The following is a 27,466-nucleotide window of genomic DNA, read 5'->3' as shown; positions in this document are numbered from 1 at the left end:
ACGCAACCACAACGATGACGTAACCCAGTTGAAAAAGACAACAGGAATTCTTGTCACAACTACAGAAATTTCTGTCGCGACTACAGGAATTTCTGTTGTACGACAGAAGTTCCTGATGTTTCTGTAGTTGCGACAGACATTTCTGACGTTACGACACAAATTTGGATGTCGCAACAGAAACATTCTGTCGCGAAGACCAAGAGTTCTGAAGTCGCAACAGAAATGTTCTGTCGCGTCAACAAAAGTTCTGAAGTCGTTCTATTGTGACAGCGATTCTGACGTTACGATAGAAATTCTGTCGTCGCAATAGAAAGATTCTGTCGCGACGACGAAGAGTTCTGAAGTCACAACAGAAACTTTCGGTCACGACAACAAGAGTTCTGTAGTCACAACATCTTTCTATCGTGACAGCGATTCTGACGTTATGACAGAAATTCTGTCTTCGCAACAGAAAGATTCTGTCGCGACGACGAAGAGTTCTGAAGTTGCAACAGAAACGTTCCGTCGTGACAAGAATTCTGTAGTCACAACAGCTTTCTATCGTGACAGCGACTTTGACGTTACGACAGCAATTCCGACGTCGCAACAGAAACACTCGGTCGCGACGGCCAAGAGTTCTGTAGTCGCAACGGAAACGTTCTGTCGCGACCACAAGGGTGTATGAAGTCGCAACAACAACTTCTTATCGCAACAGCGATTCTGATGTCGCACCAGGAACACTCTGTCGGGACTACACAGAAATGTGCTACTTTCTGTCGCAGCGACATAAGTTCTGACGCTTCGACAGAAGCGCTTTCCGTCGCGACGCTTTAAAACTGTATGTCAGTTCCGCATTGGTGTTGTACGCTGTACTTTTCTCTTGCACGGTATTCAATCGTGCTTCTCTGAACCCGGCAATGCTGATAGCACCGACCCCGGTATTAAAGTCGACGTGGCCAATCGTTATAATTGTGCCTTACGACGACGTACTAGAAACGTCATACCGGCCTCATCAAAACCATACCATCAGCGGGAATGGCTGCGTATCCGTTTTACATCATTTGGTAAGATGTGGCACAGAGGCCTGTAGACTTACATGTTCCGTTACACTGACACATTAGTTAATTTCCCCGAAATATTGCATAAGCTTTTGCGAAGCGAAAATGAAGTATTGGGTTGGTTCTTAAAGTTGCGCGAAAAGCTGTCTCGCTATGGTCTCATTATTCTGGTACAGCGCTGCCGTGAGAAGCCAGTATGCTGTCAGAAAGAACACTCATTCACGAATAATTGTGTAGCTATTTTGCATTGAACACACGAATTATATGCGCGCTCAAAGTGTAAAGAACGAGAGACAACTGCCGAAATCAGGTGTGACAATCCTAACAGTCACCATTGTCTATTTCTGAATTTCTTATTTAATATGGATATCGTACATCAAAATTGATGTTCTAGCACTCCACGATGTACCTGTCGATGGCAACAACATTTTTGCTCTTCTAGAGATGCGGCAGTTGACGCGGTGGAGTGATAGCGGATCTTGGCTCTTAAAATGCAACTGTAAACATCAGCGCATCGTACTATTGACATGGTCAAAATGTACACCCCTAAGACATTTTAGGAGTAGTGCAGTGGTAAGAATAACAACTTGCTTGTACGCGATCAAAGTGCAGGTTTCTTGCTCACAGCAACCCGAGAGCGTGAATTAGAAGATGTTGGTACGGTGTTTTGCAGTGGAAAGCAGACTGTGTTCACGCATTTCCAACGGGGCAGTCACGTGAGATTAGATCGAGCTTATATATCAGCGAGACTGGTTCCGTTGTGTAGAAGCTATGACGTGAGGCACGTATCCTTCAGCGACCACAGTCTTGTAATGTTCTCGCTCGGCAAGAGAAAATAAAACCGCCCTTTTATTGGTGCTTATGGAAATTCAACGTCAAACTTCTGGACGACGCAACCTTTCTCGCGTTTATAAAAGAACGTATACGAGAGATGCTTGCTAGTGAATCCGCGGGGTTTATAGCGAAGTGGGAAGAGTTTAAACAGGAATTTAAAATACCAGCCATTGAAAGAGCCTCTGTGTTACGCTACAATGAAAAAAGAAAAGAAAATGAATTGCGAAATAAGCTTAACGTATTGTTGTCGATAAAATTCCCACAGCCAGAAGAGTTGTCAACAGAGATAAGGAATATAAAAAATGAGCTTGAAATCATTGATGTCAAGAGATATAGGGGGTCAGTGATACGTGCGCGCTCAGAGCATTTGTGGCTCGGGGAAACGCCCACAAGGCGCGCTTTGGGCGAAGAGAAAAGATACGCATCGCAAAATGAAATAAAAGAAATTGAATACGGCAACGTGCGTAGTAGCGATAGTAATACAATACAGCGTGCCTTCTTCGAACACTACAGAGAGTTGTTAAGCTGTCAAGGAGCGGTAGAGGCTGGCTTTGATAGCGAATACTTGCCTTTAATGCCGAGGCTAGATGATGACGTCAAGACAGTCCTCGAGGAACCGATTACGTTGAATGAGTTCGAAACCGCAATTGATGAACTCAAACCTGGAAAGGCGCCCGGACCTGATGGCCTAGGCGCAGCTTTCTACAAGGCATTTAAGCATGAACTAGCAGTCATTTTACACCGTATTCTAGCCGAAGCTTATAAAGTAAAATACATGCCGCCTTCTTTCCGAAAAACTCATACAGTGTTGATCCCGAAATGCGATGGCCCTGTAAAGCTGCTCTCAGTGCGGTCGTATCGCGTCATAACTTTATCCAATGTAGATTATAAGATATTCATGAAGGTGTTAGCAAGAAGGTTGCGATCAGTGATGACATCAATAGTAGGCCCACAGCAAACTTGTGGCATAAGAGGCCGCTCGATACTTAATAACATACATGTGGCAAGAAGTATTCTGGAGTGTTGCGATGCCTGGGAAGGAAGAGGTGCTATGATGCAACTAGACATGGAGAAGGCCTTCGACCGTGTTGTGCATTGTGTGCTCTTTTCTATCCTAGAGCACGTGAATGTTGGAAACATTATATTAGAAGGCTTAAAACTGTCTTACGAAGGGTGTAGCACTAACTTATTAGTGAATAAACAACTCTCTGGTAATATTAACTTATGTAGAAGCATAAAACAAGGATGCCCAGCTTCGTCACTTCTCTTCGCAATTTACTTGGAGCCTTTTTGCTTAAAAGTTATACACAATGAGAAAATACGCGGTTTCCGTTTAATGGGCAGTGAAGTCAAAGTTCTCTCGTATGCGGATGATGTAGCCGTCTTTTGTGGGGATAAAGGAAGTGTCCGTGAAACTGTTAAACAAGCTCGAACGTATTGCAAGATGTCTGGAAGCGCTGTTAACTGGGAGAAGTGCGCCGGTTTTTGGCATGGCAGCTGGGATGAGAAGCCCAATGTCGTTGAAAATTTACAGTGGACAGTCTCTCCTACAAAATATCTAGGAGCACCTTTAAACTGGTATGATGAGCCTACAGAATACTGGAGAGAAGAAGCTGAGAGAATGCGCCAGAAAACTACGAAATGCTGCGGGAAAAATTTATCCATATTTACCAGGTCAACTATTTGCAATACGTTCCTTGTTGAGCGAATTTGGTATGTGTTGCAGGTGCTCGCTATGTCACGAACTAGTGCGCAGAAATTGCGTGGAATTCTTGCATCGTTTGTATGGAATTCAACATGGGAACGCACAAGTCGTCTCAACTTACTTCACTCACTGAAAGCAGGAGGGCTTGGCTTAGCTCATCTTATCTGAGGCAGATCGTCTCAAGGTTTATTTTCTTGCGGGACCAGCATGACCCATTTTTGCGAGCAGTGCTTCAAGTGAGACTGCAGAATGCTCTCCCCGAGTTTATTGTGTCATCGTGTGGCGTTACTGGAAGCGGCTTGTGCGGGTATCTACGCGAAGTTGTAAGTGCCTTCAAGATTCCTCGAGTGCGTTTCTCTTTTGATTATCTCATTATAGTATCAAAGAAACAATTGTACAAAGATCTCCGTGACGTGATGCTTCCAGTACCTTTATATCGAGCCATTTTTTCTGTCGGTCCGGGTAAGGATGTTTTAAAGAGAGTTAAAAAAATGCCGGTTCGGGCGTCTGTGAAAACTTTCTTTTTCAACTCCATAGTGGCACGCTCCCAGTCAAACCCCTGCTGCAGGAAAAGGGCTTTTTTCTTCCCGGGTCAGTTGATTCATTTTATGCCGCAAGCCAGAAACAGTAACACATATATTCCTAGACTGTTTAGATTCAATTTTTCATTGGGACGTCCTTCAGAGAACGCTGAAAAGAGATTTGCCCCTCACACCATATGGAATTAACTTTCTTGCGGTTAACAATGACCGGGGTGTGCCCTATGACATATTCATGGTATTAAGCATGCATAGCATGTGGAAAACAAGAAGGGCTGTCAGACATGCACATCCTATTGTAAGATCGGTAAGAGAAAACTTCACTGAAAGCATTGCCTATATCCGAGATGTGTACCAGTCCCAGGACGAACAGCCAACATGGTATCCTGTACTTAATGACCTAGTGTCATTAAAACGTTTTTAGCAATGTCGCGTCAACAAGCTACTGGTTGGCGCTTTTAACATTTTTGTGTTGGTTTCTCTGTTTTGTGTTGTCACATTGGAAATAAAGAAAAAAAAAGTAAGATGCCGGGCTCGGGATCGTGAGGTTGCAAGTTCGAATCTTCAGCGGGGCTGTGTTTCTTGAATTTTTTTTTACTTTTATGTTTTCCTTTTTCGTATTAACAAATTTACATAGCCTTAAGGAGGTCTATGTCAATTTATAATTAAATATTGATCAAGAGCTACACAACTCTACTACAGGATGTCACACTACAGACAACAGTACTACAGACAACAGAACTACAGAAACAACGTCCCAAAATACAACAGACTGAAATTTCCTGTTGTGTTTTTCAACTGGGAAGGACAACGGCATGATGACACTGGAATCATTACGACAGAGCGACCTACAACGCCATGAAGATATTGCATGACGACCTTGGCGCGGTAGCCATGACATGACAAGGCTAGTATGAAGAAGGTGGTCCGACTGCAACGCTCTCCCAGCAATGGGGTGACTATGCTGGAATGGCAATGATGCTTTCACAACATGGTGCGAGGATAATGACGCGATGATCATTGGATGACAACGCTGAAGTCGCGACGAAATATAACGACTATGGTGTGATAACGACTACAACGCGGCCATAGGATGTACACTGTGCACCGACAACAATGGCATGACAACATTCATGTTATGGTATGATCATGGCGATGATAGGTGACGGAATGACGGAACTAGTGTGACGATGACGTCTTCATGACGACAGGGGCTAGCTAATACGAGAAGTGGGCTAGTACGAGAAGTGAATGATGATAACGTGATGCCGATGTTATGACGATGACGGAGCAGTGAAGATGGAGTGACCACGAAAGTTACTAAGCTGTAATTACGACCACAGCATGGCGCCACGATGCTAAAATAATTATCTCTTCCCGACGACGGCATGATGACCATAGTATGATGAAGATGGCGCCACTAAAGACACACTACTCCTGGAATGGCAACTATGCAAGAACTGCGACAAAATACCGACGATAGAATGAAGAAGGCACCATGACGGCGACCCTGTGATAATAGACAGCTTTAGTTGGGCGTGCGCAGCAGCTCTGCATAAGCAGAAATCCTGCGGAGGCGTTAGTGCGCATGCGCAGTATGCAAGAACACACACGGCATCTTGCGTGCGCCCGCAGCTTTTCAAAAGCTGCGTAGCCTCCGCTGCGGGCTCAGCGGCCTTTTCGGGACGTTCTCACGTGTTCTTGCGTCTCCACGAGAGGGCATTTTTCAATGTCGCTCTTGCCCAAGATATGACTCCGCCTTGTGGTTTGACTTCGTGGCGGCCTATATTAGCTACACAGTTACAGAAGGTGGCATATGGCGGCGCTGAGTAGCTCACTGCTAGTTCCTACGCGTGCAAGTCAGCAATTCCCTTCTCAACTTTTGCGTCCGGCCAACTAGTGCCGTTTCGTTGCGTGCGATTCGATACGCACGCACAACCTCGAGCACTGCGCACGTGGGTGGTTACGGACGCCCAACTATAAAACTGCCTAATTAGCGGCGACTACAACGTTATGTCAACAATGAAAAGATACTGACGGATCGATCACGACGGAATGATAATGATGGTATGTCGACGATAACTCGAAGGTATTGGTGTCATGATGACGATATCACAATGCAGTGGCAAGGACAGATTGAAAGCGGCGGAAAAACGGCAATGACATGACTGCGAAGAAGTGATCAAAATCGTATAAAGGCGATGAAACGACGACGACGGCACGACAACAGCCGTTTAGTGCTAGAGCTCACATTCGCGCTCACGCGCATTACATGCCGTTGTGTGCTGCACTAACTGGCACTAATTCTGGCATTTCTTTGCACCATATCAGGCACCGACCAATTGGGAAACAATAATTCGCACTATATCCGAAGTAAGCCTGCACTATGTTCTATACGGTCAGTCGCTAAAGGATTAGCCAGCAGACATGGCAACAATACGACACAGAATGCGTGACGATGACGCAACCTTCGCTAGAATACACGCATTCGTTTAGGGAAAACACGGTGAAGGTGGCAGATGGAAATTCGAGACGATGAGCAAGGAGACGTAATTCGCGTGGGCGAGGCATTATCCAGATTCGTTTTGGGCAAAACGCATTCGTCGAGCGATTCGGCAAGACAGCTGTCAGGACTAGCAGGAGCAGCGGGAAAATTGAAGTAAGAGGTAAAGAAAATTTTGCTTTAAAAGTTCATTGCACTAGTTATAAAATAGACGTTTACCCACTACAGTCCTGGTCGACGACATGGGGATCTCACCGCTGCCACTAAGAATTAGAGTTTATGAACGCTTGTCCTAAACTTATAAGCGCGTGTCCTTATGCAATCCAACCACAGAAGGTTCGCCAACAACCTATACCACCAGAGCAAATTATCGAAAATAAACGATAACATTCAATTGCGCAAGAGCGCCTTGCGTATAGCGAAAAGTTTGACGACTGTTAGCGGGGGAGAAGCAGTTGCCAGAATAAGGGTGAACCATTTACGCGTGCGAATCCCCCCCCAAGTTCTCGTCCCACCTTCTTAAAATTGTCATGATGCTACGTACATTACACCATAGCAAAAAATAGCTCATTTGAGTGTAAAAAAATACAACATAGAACGAAGAATAGTTATTCCCAGTGGCCGGTACGCCGGTAGAACGGCTTGAGGCTCACAACATAGACAAGTTCAAGTGGTGAGCAGAGCCGTTGTTAGTGCGTAATGTCATCCGGCATGAACTCATAGTACAGTGGGCGAATACGTCAGAGAATCTTGTATGGTTTAAGATAGCGTTCCAATTTTTTTTGTTCACTATACCCTTAACAACATATTGAGGTTCAAATCCAACCACAGTGGCTATCTGGTATTCGACGTTACGCAATAGAAGTTTGCTGCATCGTGTGTGCATCGTTTGCTGGTTTTTGATGTTCAGGCGGGCGTGTTGTGCTTATTCGGCGCAATGTAGGCAGACGGCAATGTCCACATTTTGTTCGCAGGTTGCATGCGTAAGCATTGCGTCGAGAGCTATCGTTTGGAAACCTGCTTTAAAGAGGTGATCTGCATTGTTTCTTGAAATGCCGTGCTGTAAACGAAGGTTACGTACGAAAGGGCGGCATCCCAGTTATAGTGTTCGATATCGAGGTGTATAGGTAACATGTCGGAGAGTTTCATTCAGCCACCTTGTAAGGCCATTCGTCTGCGGGTAGTAAGTGGCCGTCTTGTGGTGAATCATCTCGCTGTATTGCAGAATAACTTGAGTCACCTTCGTTGTGAAAGCCGTACGCTGTCGGTGATAGAGACTTCTGGGGTGCTGGGTTTTGGATGACGATGAAGGCTGTTTCTTGACCTCAACCTCACTAACTTTGGGTAGGGCATTCGTTTCTGCGTTTCTGCGTGTAAAGTAATCAGTAGCCACGACAGTTCACTTATTCCCGTGTGCTGACGTCAGAAAGGACGCAATAAGTATATCCCATTTTTTTGGAGCGGACGGCAATGAAGGTTGATCTGTTGTAGGGATCTTGCTGGACTGTGCGGTGCCTAGTGTCGCTTACAGTTTCGGCCTGAATAGACGTAATGGGTGACGTTGTTCGTTAGACACGTCAAGCAATGCTTATCCTGGATCCTAGAAAACGTGCGGTAGAAACTATGGTACCTAGTAGTTGGATCGTCATGTATGGCGCACCTCAAAGCCAAAGGCACAACGATTTGCACGTAGCGGTGAGAATAGGCGGGCCTCGTTTCGCAGTGACAACAAACACAGCGACGTTTAAATACCCTAGGTGTCATATCGGTTTTCCCCTCTAAGTATTTCACAAAGCTGTTGATCCCCGGATCAGCTCGTTGCTGTCTCGTGATGCCCTTGTCACTTATCCTTCAGAGGCAGGTACCATCGTCATGTTCCTCTTGCGACGGCAGATATATAGTTGCTCTATACAAGCAGCGGCATCACACTTTCTACCCGGGCCTATAGAAAACGGTGATGCAGAATTCTTAGAGTCTGAGGGTCCATCGTGCCAGCCGTTTTCAAGGGTCCTTTAAGTTGGCAAGCCGACACAGGACATGGTGGTCGTTTATGACTTTAAGGTGTCAACCGTATGGGTAAGGCCGAAATTTCACTCTAACCATAATTATCACAAGGGGAATATTTTTCACTCGCGGAATAGTTTGCTTCAGCTTTTCAGTGACCGAGTAGTGTAAACTAGCACCTTTTCAACTCCGTCTCTTTTCAAGTTCGTCGATGGGATACGCCGTCCGACGGGTATTTCCCCTGGAAGTCAACACCGGGTTTCGAGAGATGGAACAATGGCTGCCTAATGCGTGAAAATTTTGCACTGGCCATGGAATCTGAGCATTTCCTTCTTGCCGATAGTTTGGAGTAACTGAGCGATGGTAATTGTCTTCTGTGGGTTGGGACGCACTCAAGACTTGCTTGTGACGTCAAGCAGGAAAAGGAGCTCTTTGTACACAAAGCAGCACTCCTCCGGCTTCACAGTGAGACCAGATAGGTTCGTCGTCTTTGATACTGTTCGAAACCACTTAACATGATCGTCTGAATATGTGGCAAATACTACCACGTCATCAAAGTAGACAACACATGTCTGCCACTTCAAATCTACGAAGACCGCGTGCATAAGGCGCTGGAACATCACAGGCGCAAAGCAGTCTGAATGGAATGTCTACTCGTATGAACTTCAACCGGCCGTCTGGGGCAATAAATTTGGTCTGCTCTCAGACCCTCTGATAGACGGCAGTTTGCGAGGAGCCAGTTCTCATGTCTATCGGCGAACGATTATTAGCATTACAGAGCCAATACAATGCGTTGTCTATACGTAGAAGATCGCACGCGTCCTTTGTGATTTTCTTCAGTCGATGAAAATAAAAGCTGCAACATTGGGTTCTTTCTTTCCCACAAAAATACAATAGACGTTCAAAGACCCACGGAAGACAGAAAAATTTAGTCAAGTAACATCTGGTGACCTTGTTGCTTTATAGCTTCTCGTGTGATGTAGAGCCTTGGTATGGGCTCTGACCATGTGACCGAAGACACTGAACAGGTTCAGTTCATTTTAACTTTAACATAATTTAGTTTACCTGTACATAGGGAGAAGACATTATTCGTCACAGCAGTGCTCGCAGAACGTAAATATCTTCCTCGCACGATGATCAAAATGGGATATCTTTCTGGAGCGTCTTACCTAATCAGGTCCAGTAATCGGTCTGTGGCGACCGCAGAGAGCCGCATGTCAGGAGTGACATAGGGAAGATCCGTCTCCAGACGCACTGCGTGCCCCGGGGTTAGAAACGCAGCAATGCCTATGGCTCCCGCCACAGCCAAGCACTTGCAGAGGAGCGACAGAAAGAGTGCACAGAGGCCCACCCTTCCCATGACCGATAGCCGGCTGCTTGCCAGCGCGGCCACAACGCTCGAGCTCATCAGAGGCGTAGACACTCCTGTCATCATGCGCTGGAACAGTTCACCTGCGCAAAAAAAAAAAAACATGGACTTATTCGCGAATTCTTTCGCATCAATGCATGCACGTGACTGCGGTGCAGACACAAGCAACTTAGAAAATGCATTGAGCACTGCAGTGCCGCACTTAAGCAACATAAAAGAGGGTACCTACATTATTCTGCAATTACACGGGATATATTCAGAACGTCGATATACCACACGCTTATATAAATGGGGGACGGAGAATATATCGTAATTTCGAGCCAGCACTTTCCTCATAGAATCCGTCAGAAATGGAGCTTGGCTTCCTGGTGCAGGATTCTGATGATCCTAAAAACGGACCTTAATTCTCGTAGCACATATGTAGTCGAGGATAGCTCTTCGGACATTTTACTAAAGATACTGCGTCGTCCGACCCCTGATGCCACAAGCGATCACCGCGGAAGAGGAGATTGCTAGCAAAATTACGAGAAGCATGATAGGTGTTGCGAATATTATAAGCTTACCATGACCAGAGCTCGCATTCTCAAAACATTAGTTAGGGTACTAACATCGTGAAACAACCATCGGTTTGATCGGAGTGCTGACGACTGCTTCGCTGGCCTAATTCTCCAGACTTATGCTGCTGACAAATAGGATGACGTTAATACTCTGTCGCGTTCAATTACAGCAGGCGAACTCCATCGGTCAGCACAATAATTCACGAAGGTATAGTAAGACTCGACTAAAGATCGACTGCCTCCACAAATAACCGCTACTACTAAAATAATTCTGATTTAATCAAAAGGAAGAGCAAAATACTACAAATATGCTATGTATCTATTTTTCGTACAAGTGGCCCTTCTTGAATACAGTCTTTTTTAGATTGAACAGTGCGAACAGTGACAATGCGAACTTTTCAGTTGCCTAAGGTTGTAATATTGGACAGTACATACACTACAACCTGCAGTGTCAGCACAGCTTAATTCAAAAAGGTGTAAATAATTTGATATATGTTTACCTCCGGACACGTTCTAAATGCGATGTCAAGCACAGTAACAGTGAAGTCATGTGGATTCCCAGAAGCGAAGCACCAGCTTAAGCATATTCGCTCTTAATGTGGGCTGCCAAATGAATTGGTGCTGCAGATAACCGTGCTTGCAAGCTTCCTGGTCCTTCAGTGCACTTCAGCAGCTGCCGGCCTTAGGCTAGAATATTCCCACTTTGAGAATTTCAATATACGCTCTAATCAAAACGACTAAAGTATAAACCAGCCATGAAATTTGGTTATCTTCCTGCGCAATGCGATTTGGCAAGCAATGAATTTAATTTTTTTTTCAAACATTCACATAAAACGCGGTGCACTGATGCTTTCACAGGCATTTTTATTAAGTAAAAATAATGTATATTCACCTGGGAAACTGACGTACATAATCTGCCGCCTGCTCCAGGGCCTGTCTGTCACTCGAATAATGCAACCCAGCAAAGCACCCACGGAAATACCGGCCACCATAAGGAGAGGCAAGACTCGGCTTGACATGCCCTCCTGCGCCTGCTGTTGGGGTTCCCGTTCATCTGGTGGCCGCAACGAGCATGCGAACAGCGAATTATATTAACAAACACCGGTAAACAAGCTTCTTGAAATATATAGTTTTAGCGAGTGTGGTATTCCAATAAACGGTGGCAGATCGGGCAGTATGCGGACGAGCAAAGGCGCGAACGTGACTGGCTTGCACGGTGCATCCACCAGATGGCTGCAGTGTGCAGACCTCCAACGTTTTGCGGCCCATCTCATTCGCTATTACGCCAAATCTACCAGCGCTTAGGAGAATACCCGACACGCTAGAATTGAAGTAGTAAACGCGAGGCGCAGAAGACCAGGACTCAGGAAGAAGAACACAAACGACAGGACCGGCGCCACTCACAACTAAGTTTGCTTTCGCAACAAGCCCGCCTTATGTAGGTTATTATCGCCGAGTCACGCACAAAACTTTAGAGGTAAAAAACAGCAATCTATCGACCATTCAGGAATGTTATCTGTCACATATTATCGAATGAGCAAACAAGAACCACACGTGGATCAGCACAGGAGGCAATTGATCTAGTATAGTGTTTTTCCAAACTAACGGGGACAAAAAACCAGACATAAGAAGTACCGTCTACACTTGACTACCAACCAATCTATCCACAACATAACACACTTCATACGCCTAAGGCCCAGTCAGTGATAAACCCGCACGACTATGGCAATAATGACCAACGAATAACACGGAAAAAACATGAAAAATGCATCTAAGTACGCCTTTCAAAAAATGCGCCTTTACTACTTTAAGCATAAACCAACTAGCCCAAGCAAGAGTTTTACTTTGCGCTCGAATTCTCGGTTAACTTTGTCTCCGTGGATTCGAAATCGTTGTGAGAGACTAATTTAAGAAATGATTTTGGAATGAGCGCAGAAAGCACTAAATAGTCGCCGACCACACCCCGTTTTTAATAATCAACGCAACAATGAGCGACGTATGTGTCCAATATTTCTTGCCTCTATCGTGAAATGCATTACACTATTCCCAAGGAAGGAAGGAAGGAAAAAGTGAAGGAGGAAAGGCGGGAAGGTTAACCAGTTTAGCTTAACCGGTTTGCTACCCTACACATGAGAGCGGGATGGGGGGATGAAAGATGGGGAGGAGGGAGAGAGAGAGCACATAACAGCACTCACAGTTGTATGTGCTGCACACACACACACACACACACACACACAAGTTGTGACACATTGATGAGCGAAATTAGGCAACTTATCTAGGCTCTTGGTTTAGCGAGCTGACTTTTCAGTTATTCATGAACAAATCGCGCGTGAATGATCAAGGAGGTCGCAGTCTGCTAACAATTATCTTACTTTTGGCGTATGCTTAAGTGGGATGATTTATTATTATTGGTAGTGAAGAAACTGCAGCATATCTTCTCAAATCGTCATCTTTTTAGGGTAGACGAAAGTGGAGAATCGCAAATTACACAGAAAATTTACTGCGACATTCGCCTGGTGGTACTTTAGGCGCATGAACTTGACCGTGCTCGAACGCCTTCGTCTGAAGAGCCGGAAGACGCAATTGCGTTGGCATAGCTACTAGCGCGTGTAGAGCTAACGGGAAAAAAGTTGGGACATGACATAGCACTAGCACTCTGTCGTTTCCCAACTTTTTCCCGTTAGCTTTGTACACGACAGTAACTATGTCACAGCAATTACATGAACACCGACTACACAAACCCCCTTCGTTAATTACTCAAACATGGGAACACACAGCATTGAAACCAGAATGTATCTCTGGGAGTTGCATTGGCGAATTGCTTTGATTCCACGTTCGTAGTTTTTTATCAGAACAAGAAGCGTGGCTCTCGAAAAAAAAAGCCTTCTGAATGTTCAATAAAACGCGGTGTTAGTCTGTAATATTACGTTGGTGTTCGTCATTCGTAACAGCTCTCTTGTTATTCTTAAAGCAAAATAGTGGTGTGGTGCCCACATTCCCACCCTCTTCAAATCTGACAGGATACGTGAGAGAAACTGAGGAGTAAAATTTCAGCAATGAACTCATATACTTCTAACTACTGTATGGTATTTGGCCAGAGATTTAGCAACTGCGAATGAATAAATCTTGGTAATAATTGAAACTTAAATTAATTATTGTCGTTTACAAAGTAATAATGGCTACCAGACAGCTGCAAAACACGCGCGGATAAAGATGGACGGGACCACTCCCACTTTACGTCGATGACGTGGTCCTTGCACAAAGATTTGCACACATAAACTCGTTTTTTTAGATTACGCTGATGGCTTACCAACAGCGTTCATCTGGCCAGCAGGCACTCCCTGCGGTTGTTTCTGTCCGTCGCCGTATCGTCGAAGCTGTTGCGGCTGAAGGTCTTTTACGGCTGGCGAGCCTTTCAGGATAGAGCTGCGACGGGAGGTCTTGCCGCACGAAACACTATCACGGCGGGTTTCGCCAGGTTTGCTGCGCACGTTGTTTTGTAGCATCTGCACATTCAACAGAGATCGTGGTTAGTAACCGAAATTTCTACAACGAATGAAAGGAAGCGAGCTTAGGTCACAAGCTCGCGAGAAACAAGCAATGCTCAGCAACAACACACGTTACCGCTATGAGCCTCGTACAAGTGAGGGTACTTCAAAGAAACGTCGCTTTAAGCGATTCATACGACTATGGGATTATACAGAAATTGTAATACATATCTGGTTTAACCATATATGTCGTTAGTTCAAAACTGGTGATGCGCGCCTGGTTTATGTCTAGCAGGCACTAGACAATAACCGGCACTGCATACCTGACCTAATGAACTAGCAGACGGGGAACACAGGCACCCATTTACCGTTTGAAACATGCATAATAAGCCAACCGACCATCAAACCAAAGAAAGCATCAGCTTTTAACTCAAGTGATAAAGTGATAAGATCAAGGGATATTGTCACCAGTGGAAGCCAAATGTGCAACTTCCGTATTACACGTACATTGCACTACCAGTTGTGCTGGTGCAGCGGCCGTGTCTATGCCCGAATTTTTTTGTTATCCATGCACGAGTACAAGATCTAACCATTAGAGTGTTTGCCAGACCCACTAATGGCAACACGGCGACGGATCTAGAATATCGTTTTGAGGGAAGGCAATGGCGAAAAGCGGAGCAGCACTACTTGTTTGGTTTATTCCCAGAATTAGTCGGGCGCAAACGGGTTCTACATGTTTGGCTTAATTATAAAAGGAAGCATGCATCTTGCCGAATCATACAAGCATCGGCACAAGCCTGGCACATGGCGAAACCGGTTCTGTACTCGCCTAGCAGTATAACAGAAGTCGTCATAAAAAAACACACATCTTTAGTTTCAGCATAATTATGTCATGCAGAAACTGCTGGTACAAGCAAGAGCACTGAACGGGCTGATTTCTCAACCATAGCCCAGCAGGCCGACCTCGTTTGAAGGCCGAGACAAGCTCGAGCCCGGCTCGTCTAAGCTAGACCGGGCGTGCCGCAGGAATTTTGTGTGGAGATGCCTTAAAAATGCTAATGCTTAGGTGGCATACCAAAGAATTAAATAAAATTGTAGTGAGAATGAAACATTCTGCAGTACACCTAATCCGCAGCTAACATGAAAAACGACGACAGTAGAAAGGCAAGAGTAAAGATGTCTGTCATCTCGTTTCATTGAAAGTGTTTCTTTACACTTTATTTTGAAAACAAAGTAAACATTATATATATTTGTAAAAACGAGGCGTGTTAATTTAGCCTTTCTTGAGGCAACAAACTCTCAAAACACATTTGATGAAGAACAGGCAATATAAGTTATTCATTGAAAAGGAAATTCAACTTTGGCACGACAATAACAAGGTGGATAACAGGCTACGACACAAAATAGCAACGAGCATAGCTTGTGTGGTTTATATGGAAGATATCAATGCACACTGCAGTGGCCATAAAATATTTGTCAATGTGGCGCAATGAACGAATAAATTCGTAATTGCATTGAAAAGACAAAGTTTTCACAGCAATGCGGTGGTGGATGTAGAATATCCTGCAGACCAATAGCGTACCGTCGTTACTGCAGTGACCCTAAAGCAATAGTCAATGCGGCAAAACAATTAAATAGTGTTATAGTTGAGCCAGAATGGCGAAGCTCTGATAGCAATAGCAAATAAGGGCTATGGTATTCGGCTCATAAGCAGAAGGTCGCGTGATCGAATGCCTGCCATGGCGGACGCGTTTAGATAGGGGCGAAATGCGAAAACACCAGTGTACTTCAATTTAGCACTAAACCTCAGGTGCTCCGAACTGCCGGAGCCCGCCACTATGGCGAGCCTCATATTCAAATTGTGATTTTGGCACATAAAACCCAGTAACTTTATTTTAATTAGTTTTAGCAATATCAAAGTGTAAGACAAAGACACGAAGGAAAGTGCGCCGTTGTATACGCTAAATAAATTGAACTACACATTCGCTTACCAATCAAGTGGGTCACACCTTTATCTGCTTAATTAACACTAAATCATTAAATCAGAACAGTTCAAAGATTTTGCCAGCAAATCGTGTTTTACAATATATGGTTAACTGTATGTAGTGCAACCCGCCGTGGTTGCTCAGTGGCTATAGTGTTAGGCTGCTGAGCACGAGGTCGCGGGATCGAATCCCGGCCACGGCGGCCGCATTTCGATGGGGGCGAAATGCGAAAACACCCGTGTACTTAGATTTAGGTGCACGTTAAAGAACCCCAGGTGGTCAAAATTTCCGGAGTCCCGTACTACGGCGTGCCTCATAATCAGAAAGTGGTTTTGGCACGTAAAACCCCATATATTATTATTATTATTATTATTATGTAGTGCAGCTGACCGTGGTCTGCTTCGAAACACGGTCAGTTGCACTTCGCTCCTCGACGGGGTTCGACATGTGCCGAGCCACCTTCTTAACACTACTTTGCTATGCGGTGAACGTGGTTTGAATCATTGACCTGGGATCTCAAAGTGGTGCGACGCAATGCCTGACAAATTTATCTCGCATTTACCACTATATCACCCCAGGTTCTTTTTTTCAAGCCCTATTGCACGCGAGATAACCAGTTTAAAAAGTTCCGAACCGATTGGAATCGTTATAATTTATACTCCCGAGCTGAACCTGAACCGAATCCAAGAAAGGCTATGCCAAACCAGAAGTGAACCCGAAAAATGTTCGGTTCGAAACCCTGCATTCAAAAGAAATAGGTGTAGTTAGGCTCACATTTTAACAGAGTATAGATAGACGCGACAAACACCATACGGTAGCTGTAGCGCACAGTACAGGAAGGAAACTTTTATAAGCTGACAATTAAAAATTTTGCCCGCCTGTTCAGAGCTAATCAGAAATATTTGATTTGAAATATAAAGATTCACCACGAGGAAAAGCGCGCTGTCTCTTTGAGCACCATGCTCACTATCAGGAAGACCACTTCTGGATTTTGAAGCGCATCCGCACAAACATATCTCGCCTGTGAAATTAAGCTACGCAACTGAACTGGGGGAAACCGAAGATATATTAAGAGAGGCTTACGATATTCGATGCTTTTTTTGATCACTCGGTGCAGAGAGCGGACCGACGTACGAGAGAGATATCTTCTTCTTTGTCGTTCTCGCCTTTCTGAACGTGCAAAGACAAGCAGCATTTTATAATGCCTAATAAGCCAACTGAAAAAAACTCGTATCTTTGTGCAGAATGAATATGACAGTTAGAGCCAAATTTTTAATGATGGACTCGCGCTCAATAAAATATGCTTTCCAAGGCGAGGAACTGTCAGCTTTACAAGTCACACGCAAAAAAGGAAAGGTAAACCTACTGTAATCCTGGTAACCTTGCTTTATCTTCTTCAATTCTGGGCATATTATTTGCTCATTTTTATTTCATACACAAGCGGTAATTACTATCTAACAAAATATTAACGAAGCTGGAATATCATTTCTTAGGCGCCTATGTCGAAGAGAATTATGAATTCCGTTCAAATCGTGAGCTAGAAGGACGACTATCTCGGAGTAACGGGAGCGGATCTCGAGGCCCATGCTTTTGCGGGCTGCAGGTCCTGGAGATTAACAATATAGAACGGTAGTCAAGGCGCGAGCAGAAAACAGTTGTACAAGTCTGGAGGCACTGGCACTCGCAATGTAATGTTGTGTGGGCAAGAAGTTTTAAAAGGGCTTTTGTTTTCAAGGACTTGAACTTCACATATTTAAGATAAGGATAATGTCTAGAACAATTCCTAGATATTTATGTTCGCTACTCACATATATCTGATTTCTATTCATACGCAACGCCTTGGACTTGCACTACACCTTTCATGTTTCAGAAGAGTACACAATTACGCTTCAGGGCATTTACTAAAAAAAATGTTCATCAACCCATGTGGAGAACTTCCTTCGTTCAAGCGGCCCCCGTCTTTGGCAGATGACAATATTGCATGATTTGAAGCCTGTCCTCAAATTATCGATGTATGCATAACATAACAATGTGCCTGAAATGGTTGTAGGCATTTCGTTCATTTCTACAACAAACAGTGTGTAACTGAGTACGCCCCCTTGTGGTACACTGGTCTCTTGGGTGAATGGAGTATATAATGCATTGTCCCCGCTTACGCGAAATGTGTGGTTAGCCAGGTAAATTTCAGTAATGTTCAATATATTGCTGCGACGCTATCTGTGACCGACCACGCTGACGACGAAGACGACGACCTCGTGTATGCAAGCGAGGTGCTAGAGAAGAAGAAGGCTCAACTGAGCGCTTCTCCTAATTCTCTCGATTAAATACCGATCTCCACTCTTTTCTCCAGTGAGCAGTGACACTGGTGGAGGTGCTGCGTATCGCATCCTCGCCTAATGATAGGGACGACTCCTGCGAGTAGCCCTGCATCCAGCGCTTCAAGACATCATCCACACGTCGAGGCACCTGTGCACCGCGCAAGCCGCCACCTGCATACAAAGTCTGTGCCCGGAATTTGGCCTCTTGTATAGAACTTTGTCAGCGACCTCACCGGCTCAGGAAATGGCGCTTGCAAGTCCAACACAGGTGACTGTTGAAAACAATCTAGTCCCCACAAACTTCCACTTGACACCTATGAAGGCACCGAAGCCTGGCTGGACCAGTACGAACGCGTAGCTAATGTCAATCAGTGGCGTCCGGACCAGAAGCTTTTTCAATGTGTACTGCGCTCTGGAAGGTATTGCAAAGACGTGGGTCCAAAACGATGAGTCAAATTTGACAACGTTGGACGAATTTTGCCGTCGGCTACTTGATACCTACGGAAGCACTGATCGCCGAGATAATGCACAACGCCTTCTCGAGTTGCGCATACAGAAGCCCAACGAAAGTGTTTCAATGTTTGCCGAGGACATGTCTCGTTTGTTTTGCCGCGCGGATCCTAACATGCCTGATTCGAAGAAGCTGAGGCCTCTCATGCGCGGCGTCAAAGAACAGCTATTCGCTGGTCTCGTGCGTAACCCGCTACAACAGTGGAAGAATTCAGTAAGGAAGCCACAGCAATCGAGCGGGCTCTGCAGCAGTGTTGCCGGCAATACGAACGCCGGACTAACGATGCGCCTGCCGCAGCCGCAGTAGTGACAGTGACAGACGAGACCTCGCTGTATCAACTAATAAGAGACATCGTGCTTGAGGAGACTGCGAAGCAAACTGTCACACCGAAGGAGTTTACTGTAGCTTCGGTCGCTGAAGTTGTCCGCCAAGAAATCCGGCAAGCATTTGCATCCCCTCAGCCGCTCCCTGAACCATGTCCCGAGCCGCGCTATGAGTTGCGCGAATACAGCTACGCAGACGGTGTTCGTCACCCGCTTTCTACCGCGCAAGTACAGCAGTACCACCAGCGGCCCTCTATTGCTACCTGGATACAGATGGAACATTTCAGGTGACCTCAGCTTCGCAGGACCAACGTATGGCGCACTGCTGATCGCCGACCATTGTGTTTTCACTGTGACGAACCAGGGCATACTTATCGTGTTTGCCCTCATCGCTAGGATGGCATTCAGGAAATGTCACCTGCCACTCCGCGACAATTCCCAGAGAGGCATCCACGCTTCGACGACATTGTCACTCGGGAAAAAGGCAGCTCAGCTAATCTCCGGTCGCGCTCGCCGTCTGCGTTAGGTTATTATTCGCCGAACCGTTGCAGTTTCGCCAACGTGATAAGAGGCCGCTTTCCTAGCCCACGGCGGGGAAACTGAAATCAGCGACCTCCGGGGGGAAGGTTGCAAGTCATCGAACCGCCTAATGTCCCCCATTCTTACTGATAAACGGGCAGAGGAATCCCGAGAAACGGAATGCCGCCGAATTTGTGAGTGCCGACGTACTCATAGCAATTGATTGGCGTGACGTGATAGCTTTAGTTTATAGTGGCGCAGACTTTTCCATAATGAGTGAGCAGTTGGCAGACCGGCTTAAGGAAGTCAAAATGCAATGGACGGGCCTTTATATTCGAAATGTCGGGGGCGAAATATTTACATTTACAGGAAAATGTACTGTACGACTCCAGATAGTAAATACAGCTCTTGTCGCCACTCTTATGATTATAAAAGAGTGCTGCAGACCACTCATCCTAGGAATGGACATCTTGCTGGAGTACGGCACCGTGGTTAACATACGGGGCGTCCAGATAACCTTGTCAACTAGTACAGAAACGAGCCACGACGAAGAGCGTCAACGTACATCGTTACGTGTCGCCGACGACGAGGTCTGCATACCACCACTATCATGCAGTCTTGTCTAAGATGTTGCGGCGAACAGCTTAACAAGGACGGCGTAGCCGAACAATTAACTGCACTTCTTCTCCATCCGGGTGTTGCCATGGCTAGGGGTGTTGTCAGCCTAATCGGTTCTCACACAGAGGTACTTCTGACAAATTTCACCAACGAGCGCCGACACATCAGTAAAGGCACAGCTGTGGCGTTCTTTGACCAAATCGACCACGATCAGCACTGCTTTGCTGTAAAAGAGGAATCGACCACCGACACGATGCCGCATGCGCCCGTTCTCGACGTTGACCCAAGTTTAGCACCGCAACAGAAAAAAAGTCTCAGGGAACTGCTTGAAGATTTTAAGGACTGCTTCTCTACAACGTCCTGAGTGAATCAAACACCACTGACGAAACACCGCATCATCACGCAGGAAACAGCAATACCCATCCCACAGCATCCGTATCGCGTAGCTGAGAAAGAGCGTGAAGTAATACAGCAGCAAGTCAGCGAAATGCTGGAAGAAGATGTCATCCATCCGTCAAAATGCCCTTGGGCATCGCCCGTTGTACGCGTTAAGAAGGATGGTAGCCTGCAGTTTTCTATCGATTATCGCAAGCTCAATCGTGTTACCAAAAACAAGATGTGTATCCCTTGTCGCGCATCGACGATTCGCTCTACAGGCTATGGCATGCACGTTACTTCTCATCGATGGACTTTAAAATTGGCTACTGGCAAATAGAGGTCGATGAGCGGGATCACGTAAAGGCTGCTTTTGTAACTCCTGATGGGCTCCACGAGTTTAAAGTTCTCTCTTTTGGTTTGTGCTCCGCCCCAGCCACGTTCCAAAGGCTAATGGATACTGTTCTCTCAGACCTTAAGTGGAAGACTTGCTCAGTCTACATGACGAAGTCACTGTTTATTCCGCCACTTTTGATGAACGTCTCAGACGTCTAAGATCGGTTCTTCAACCCACGCGGTCCGCTGGGCTTACCTTAAAACTTGAAAAGTTCCACTTTGGCTATGGAGAACTGCAGTTTTGGAGCCACGTTGTAAGCCACACAGATGTCAGACCTGATCCTAAGAAAATCGCAGCCGTCACACAGTTTTCCAGGCCTACAGACAAGAAGGCCATCAGACGCTTCCTGGGTCTATGCGCATATTACCGGCGATTTATTGCGGGTTTTGCACGCACCGCATCACCGCTCACCTGCTTAACCAGAGAAGATGTCAGGTTTGTGTGGGGCGAAGAGCAGGAGACGGCATTTAACGAGTTGCAGCACCGTCTACAAACTCCGTCTGTTGTTGCCCACTTTGACTTGTATGCGCCGACAATGATTCACACCAATACCAGTAACGTGGGTCTGGGCGCCATCCTTGTTCAGCGGCAAGACGGCGCTGAGCGACTCATCGCTTACGCGAGAACACTGTCACCTGCCGAATTGAACTATTCCACCACATAGAAGGAATGCTCGGCTGTAGTATGGGCAGTTACCAAGTTCCGCCCGTACATATACGGCCGCCCAATTAAAGTCATAAGTGACCAGCATTCTCCTTGTTGTTTGATCAACACGAAAGATCCATCTGCACGTTTGGCACGATGGAGCCTACCGCGTCAAGAGTACGACATGACAGTGGTCTATAAATCGGGAAGGCAGCACTTATATGCTGACTGCCTTTCCATATCGCCGATCGAGTCAGGCGAAGATGATGACGAACCCGCGGGCTTTTTAGGAGTTGTTCATGCGGCCACCATCTTTCTACAACATCAAGAGGACAAGGAGCTCGCTTCACCAATGGATTTCTTAGAAGGCCACACCACAATCAAGCCCAGATTGTTCTCTAGGCACCTGCCATATTCTTCATACGCAACAGTGTTCTTTTTAGTAGGAACTTCTCTTCAACCGGGAAGAGATATCTACTAGTCATCCCTAAAACTCTCCGCAATGAAATATTGCAGGCCTGTCACGATGAAGCCACCTCAGGTCACCTAGGCTACACAAGAGCATTAGCGCGAATCAAGGAGAAGTACTGCTGGCCACGGCTCGCAGCACAAGTGAAGCACTACGTCTGAACGTGCCTTGACTTTCAGCGATGAAAGGTGCCACCTGCGAAGCCTGCCGGGATATTACATCCCGTTCCAGTGCCGTAAACGCCGCTTGCACAAAATTGGAATGGACGCCTTGGTTTGCACAAATTGGAATGGACCCAATATCTGCGGCCGGATATAAGTGGATCATAGTTGCGCCAGATTACCTCGCGCGATATGCTGAAACCAAGGCACTTCCGAGCAGCACAGCAGCCGAGGCGGCACAGTTCTTCATCAAAAACGTCATCCAGATTGACGGTGCTCCAGCGGCCATCGTAACAGACAGGGGAACCTGTCGGTTACGATGGGCGCTGACCACTGTCGGTTACGATGTTCACGGCTGAACTTCTGCGAACTGTACTCACCCTCAGTGGCACGGCACACAGAAGGACGACGGCCTATGACCCGCAAAGCAATGGACTTACGAAGCGCCTATACAAGACTGTCGCAGACATGCTGTGCATGTATGTCGATATGGAACACCAGAACTGGGACCAAATATTACCCTACGTAACGTTTGCTTATAATACGGCTCGGCAAGAAACAACAATAATGACGCCATTCAGTCTCCTCCACGGTCGAGAAGTGACTAAAATGCTGGATGTTATGCTTTCTCATGATTCCAGCGATTCCGAGACTGACGCCGCAGATTTTACAGAGCGCACCGAAGAAGCAAGTCAGCTCGAGCGCGTTCGCATAACTTGCCAGCAAGAGCGTGATATCCGGCGTTACAATCAACACCATCGGCGGTCTACCAGCACAGTCAAAGATTCTGAGTTAGGGCTCCAGCACGCCACCGAGACCTCGCGGAGAAACTTCTGCGCCGATGCTTCGCACCGTACAAGATTCTACGACGCCTTAGCTATGCCAAATATGAAGTCGTTCCTGACAGCCCATCCTGCTCGAGGCGCCGTCAGGACCCGCCTGAAGGTGTGCACGTGCTGCGCAAGAAACCTTATTTTTCTTAATGACAAGTGCTCTCTGGTTCGCTGGACACCGGATGCTACCTGCAGAGCATAGGGACGATGCTCCTTCTGGAGGCGGTCAAATGCCACGACGCCATCTGTGCCCGACCACGCTGACGACCACGACGACGACCTCGTATGTGCTAGAGAAGAAGGCTGAACTTAGCGCTTGTCCTAATTCTCTCGATTAAATACCGCTCTCCGTTCTTGTCTCCAGTGAGTCGTGGCAATATAATCGCGGACACCTCTTTCATGTTGTAATGAAAACAATGACAAAAATAGAAGTCCGGGCTTTCCCGCACCACTGAGGCAACACATGGTGCAGAGATCTCGTAAAATTCCGAAGCACCATGTGATATCATAGACGTTCCCAAAGTCCCACAATGCCGATAAGTACTGCTTAAGTAAGATAGCATCCATACTATATTATCCTCAGTGCGAAGCAGATTGTAAAAAAAATGTCTTCTCTGAAACCACATGATTATTGTTCAAGCACTTTATTGCTTTCCAGAAAGTACAGCGGGCGACAATTTATCATATTCTGCAACAGCTTGTAAAGGCAGTTGGTGAACTCTAAGACTTGTAACTGCTGGTCAAAGACAAGTATTTGCCCTCAATAAGAATTATGGTTAGTATAGCCCCATTCGCAGGCGCCGATTACGGGTGGGGGCTCCTATTTCGGGAGGGCAGCGCCATCCCCCCCCCCCCCCCCCTGCGGTGATACCGTAGCCTTCCCCTTGCCGCCTAAAGGGTCTCTACCAAAGTTATATTGCACTTATCATTTGAGGTTTCATTTAAAATGCCTGTACTTATTCATGGAATACTTTATTGTGTCTAAAAGCTTACTGCGGCATTGTTGGTGCGTATGTGCACGGCCTCTAATTCTTAGTCTCGCTTTATCTGTATAAAGCCTTGCAATAGGAGCACAAGGGCATTAGAACCACCAGAGGTGGCTACCTCGTCTGTACTATTTCTCTTCAACAATTTTTCCCATTTACACTGTGAACACCATCGACAGGCACAATATATTTAAATGTATACACAGGACATTCTATAGTATATTCTTTAAAAAGAAGTAGGCATGTAAGTAAAAATGCTTACTAATGGTATGTATAGCTTATGCGTAGAGAATAAATATGTTACTGTTTATTCAACTTACTTCAAATTGCTTTGGGCGCTTTCTTAACCAGAGGAGAACCTGCAGACTTCAGTTATCCCTCCGGCAGTCTATTATCAATGGCGTATGAAATGCACGTGAATGATATTTGTCTCAGTATTGCTTTTTTTCCAGTAGGCAATGCTAAGGACTCATGAAAAAACCTCTGCTAACAATTTGCAACATTTATTAGGGTTGAAAACATCACCACTTGCTTGCAGAGGTCATAAATATTTATATTTCCCTCAGTAACTGAAATGCGCTCAAGCCAGATCCACTCGAAATCAGAATCAATAGCAGTAATGTGCAGCAGCGCTTATGCCCGGATTCATAGTAAAAAAGTAAGGGGGGGGGGGAGGGAGGCAGGACGCTGCAGTGTCGCCGGAAAGAGTAAGCAGTATTAGTGATAGTGAAGTATAAGACAATTACACAAATGAGGATTCCTAACAATGGGGTATCCGAAGACGTTTGGTTGCGATATTTCTAAGATCCCTAGTCTATGCTGTGCAGTTTACTCATTAATTTTTATTCGTCATATGTTGGTATTGGGTGCTGAATAACGCAGTGCTCACTGTTCCTACTTGTTCTAGTGTCCTTCCGTGCTTTTGAGGTATCGCTGTGTCTTAATCATCTCTTGATAAATTTGTTGATGTGGTTGTTTGGTGGTGCGCCCGATCCCTAATTAGTATATAATCATTTATTCAGCTACCGAGAAATAAATGAAACCATTGCCATAAGGCATGCTTTCACAACTAATTAAAGTATTGCGTTATGGAGTCACATTCCTTTATGCTAATGCTTATGATCCTAGGTTGTATTAAGGAATTATATGTTGTGAAATGTTTATGCATGTTATGTCTTATCTGGTCAACTCACCTATGTTCAGAAAAAGATTGGTTGAGTGTGTTCTTGTGCATAATATTTCCCAAGGTGTGACATAGCTTTTTTATTGGTCTGTATTTATGCGTCTTAATAAGCGGAAATTGCAGGTATTTCTCTGTAGTCTTTGAGTGAATCCGCTTGTCGCGTGGCTCATCCGAGAAGCACCAGGAGAAGCACAGGTCTGTGATGCCCTGTTAATCCTCATATAGGGCTGTGACCTCCATGAACAATCCTTCTAGGCCACAGGAGGTTTCTTCAAGGGCAAATGTTAAACAATATATATATATATATATATATATATATATATATATATATATATATATATATATATATATATATGGGTAGGGTTTCGAAGCATTCCAGCCTCTCCCCTCGGAACATGAAAGCTGTCAGCCTATGGTCCCTAACCCAGCAGACATAATATACCTCGAAAACCATATGGCGCAAGAGAGACGTTAAGCGTGTATGCGTCTGTTAAGCATGTATTACTCATTTCACAAATAATAATATCATATCCTGGAGCAGATCTTTTGCAGCAGTTCAGTCATGTCTGGAGCTATGTAAAGGTAAATGGGTAACTGTACGCCTGCGCTTGAACACATTTCCGTTCCAAAGACAATCATCATACTTCTCCTTATATGTATCTAGTGTATAATTCAAGAAAGCACGATGAACTGGTTATATGATGAAAATGTGCCCTCGGAAAAGATTCCTGGACTTCGACGCTGTCTCTCTTTGTATTTAGCAAAGGTAGTGTGTTTGACAGCCGACCTTCGCTTCTGTTTACTAAATTCACCACTTTTAGCTCATCTGTATAAAAGTTTTTTTATTGCAAGTACAGTTTGACATTTTTATCTCGTAGCCTATCGGCACGTCATTTGTTATTGCAATTTTATGTGCTTGAAATTGCTACGCCTTACGTAGTTGGAGAGTCGCGAAAGAGTCCCGACGCTTTATTTTGCTTCTTCTGTGCTTTCCTACAGTTCTTATTTGAACAGTGGGACGCGACATGCTAGGCTTGTCTATCTGATCCAAGGATGCATTAGACGTACAGTAAATAAGGAAAGTAGGTATGCAACAGCATCAGCTATGCTTATACCGCAGATGTTATCGCGCGACAAATGATGGAATGCTAGAAACAGTTTCCAATTATTTGTTCACTGGTGGGTTCCCACCCCACCGGCAGCCAGTTGTTCCTACATCCACTTTCATTTTATTTTCCTAGAAATCCTGCATTACAAATAAATAAAGAATTCCCCATGTGGTTTCATTGTTATGTTTGCCTGTTGGGGTTATGCAATGTTGATTTACGAGAAACAAGCCCCTCGGTTCCCCTTCTTCTCGTTCATTACATAGCTAAGGTGCTGTCTCTGGCAGCTTTGGTGTTTGCAAGTATCATAAGAGGATCTATTGGTCAGTGTCCCTCTCCTAAGTTCACGTGCCAGATGCGGCCTTCAAGCTGTAAGGGTGTTCTACATTCGCCGCCAGTGTCGTGAGTGCTGCCTCGGCTAACAGTGCGAATGTTCACTTTAGTACTCATACATTAATGCTCACGCAATTGAACGGATAACATGGCGCCGCTATAGCGTATTGTGTAAGTGCACCGCACACCTAATGCGAAGTGGGTTCGTATCTCACCGGCGCATTCCATGCATTTCGCATTTCGCATGCTTTCGCATTTCATGCCAAAGCATGAAATGGCTCATTGTGCAATAAAGCCGTCGTCTGTAGCAGCGAAACGACACCTAAATTCCCATTGGCTGAGAAGCCCCGTCACGTCTGCTCCTCCATGGAGCAGAGCGGGCGATATGGAACACTTACTGCACGCTGACGCACCAGGGGATGTATATTGTAAGAGTCCACCAAGCGGACAGGTCCATTTGGTCTGCTGATGAAGCGCTGATTGGCTATGGTGCCTTGTGCTGGAAACGCACAGCACAGCCTGGCCAATCAGAACTTCAACACCAGGCAAAATGTACGGATCCACTACGAGGACTATTACGGAATACCTCCCCTGATGTTTAGTGAGGGGAGAGGGCATCCTGCCGCTGCACGTTCCCTCGCTCTCGGAAGTCTGTTATGCGCTCGCTC

The 27,466-nt window shown here is 45.6% G+C and overlaps 1 protein-coding gene across 2 annotated transcripts in view; it reads right to left on the bottom strand.

Annotated features, from left to right (window-relative positions):
- The window catches only part of LOC142578016 (excitatory amino acid transporter-like), a 70,301-nt gene extending 53,123 nt beyond the window's left edge, over positions 1-17,178 (bottom strand). For both annotated transcript variants that reach the window (XM_075687442.1, XM_075687443.1), the window contains exons 1-4: positions 17,105-17,178; positions 13,859-14,054; positions 11,441-11,602; positions 9,792-10,074 (exon numbers count right to left, since the gene is read on the bottom strand). In XM_075687442.1, coding sequence (XP_075543557.1) covers positions 9,792-10,074; positions 11,441-11,602; positions 13,859-14,054 — 641 coding nt within the window. In that variant the 5' untranslated portion in view covers positions 17,105-17,178. The remainder of the gene's footprint in view (positions 1-9,791; positions 10,075-11,440; positions 11,603-13,858; positions 14,055-17,104) is intronic.
- Positions 17,179-27,466: the final 10,288 nt, after the last annotated feature.

This window comes from Dermacentor variabilis, chromosome 4, assembly GCF_050947875.1.
Source record: "Dermacentor variabilis isolate Ectoservices chromosome 4, ASM5094787v1, whole genome shotgun sequence".
Lineage (NCBI taxonomy): Eukaryota > Metazoa > Arthropoda > Arachnida > Ixodida > Ixodidae > Dermacentor > Dermacentor variabilis.
This window is presented reverse-complemented; position numbering and strand designations above follow the sequence as displayed.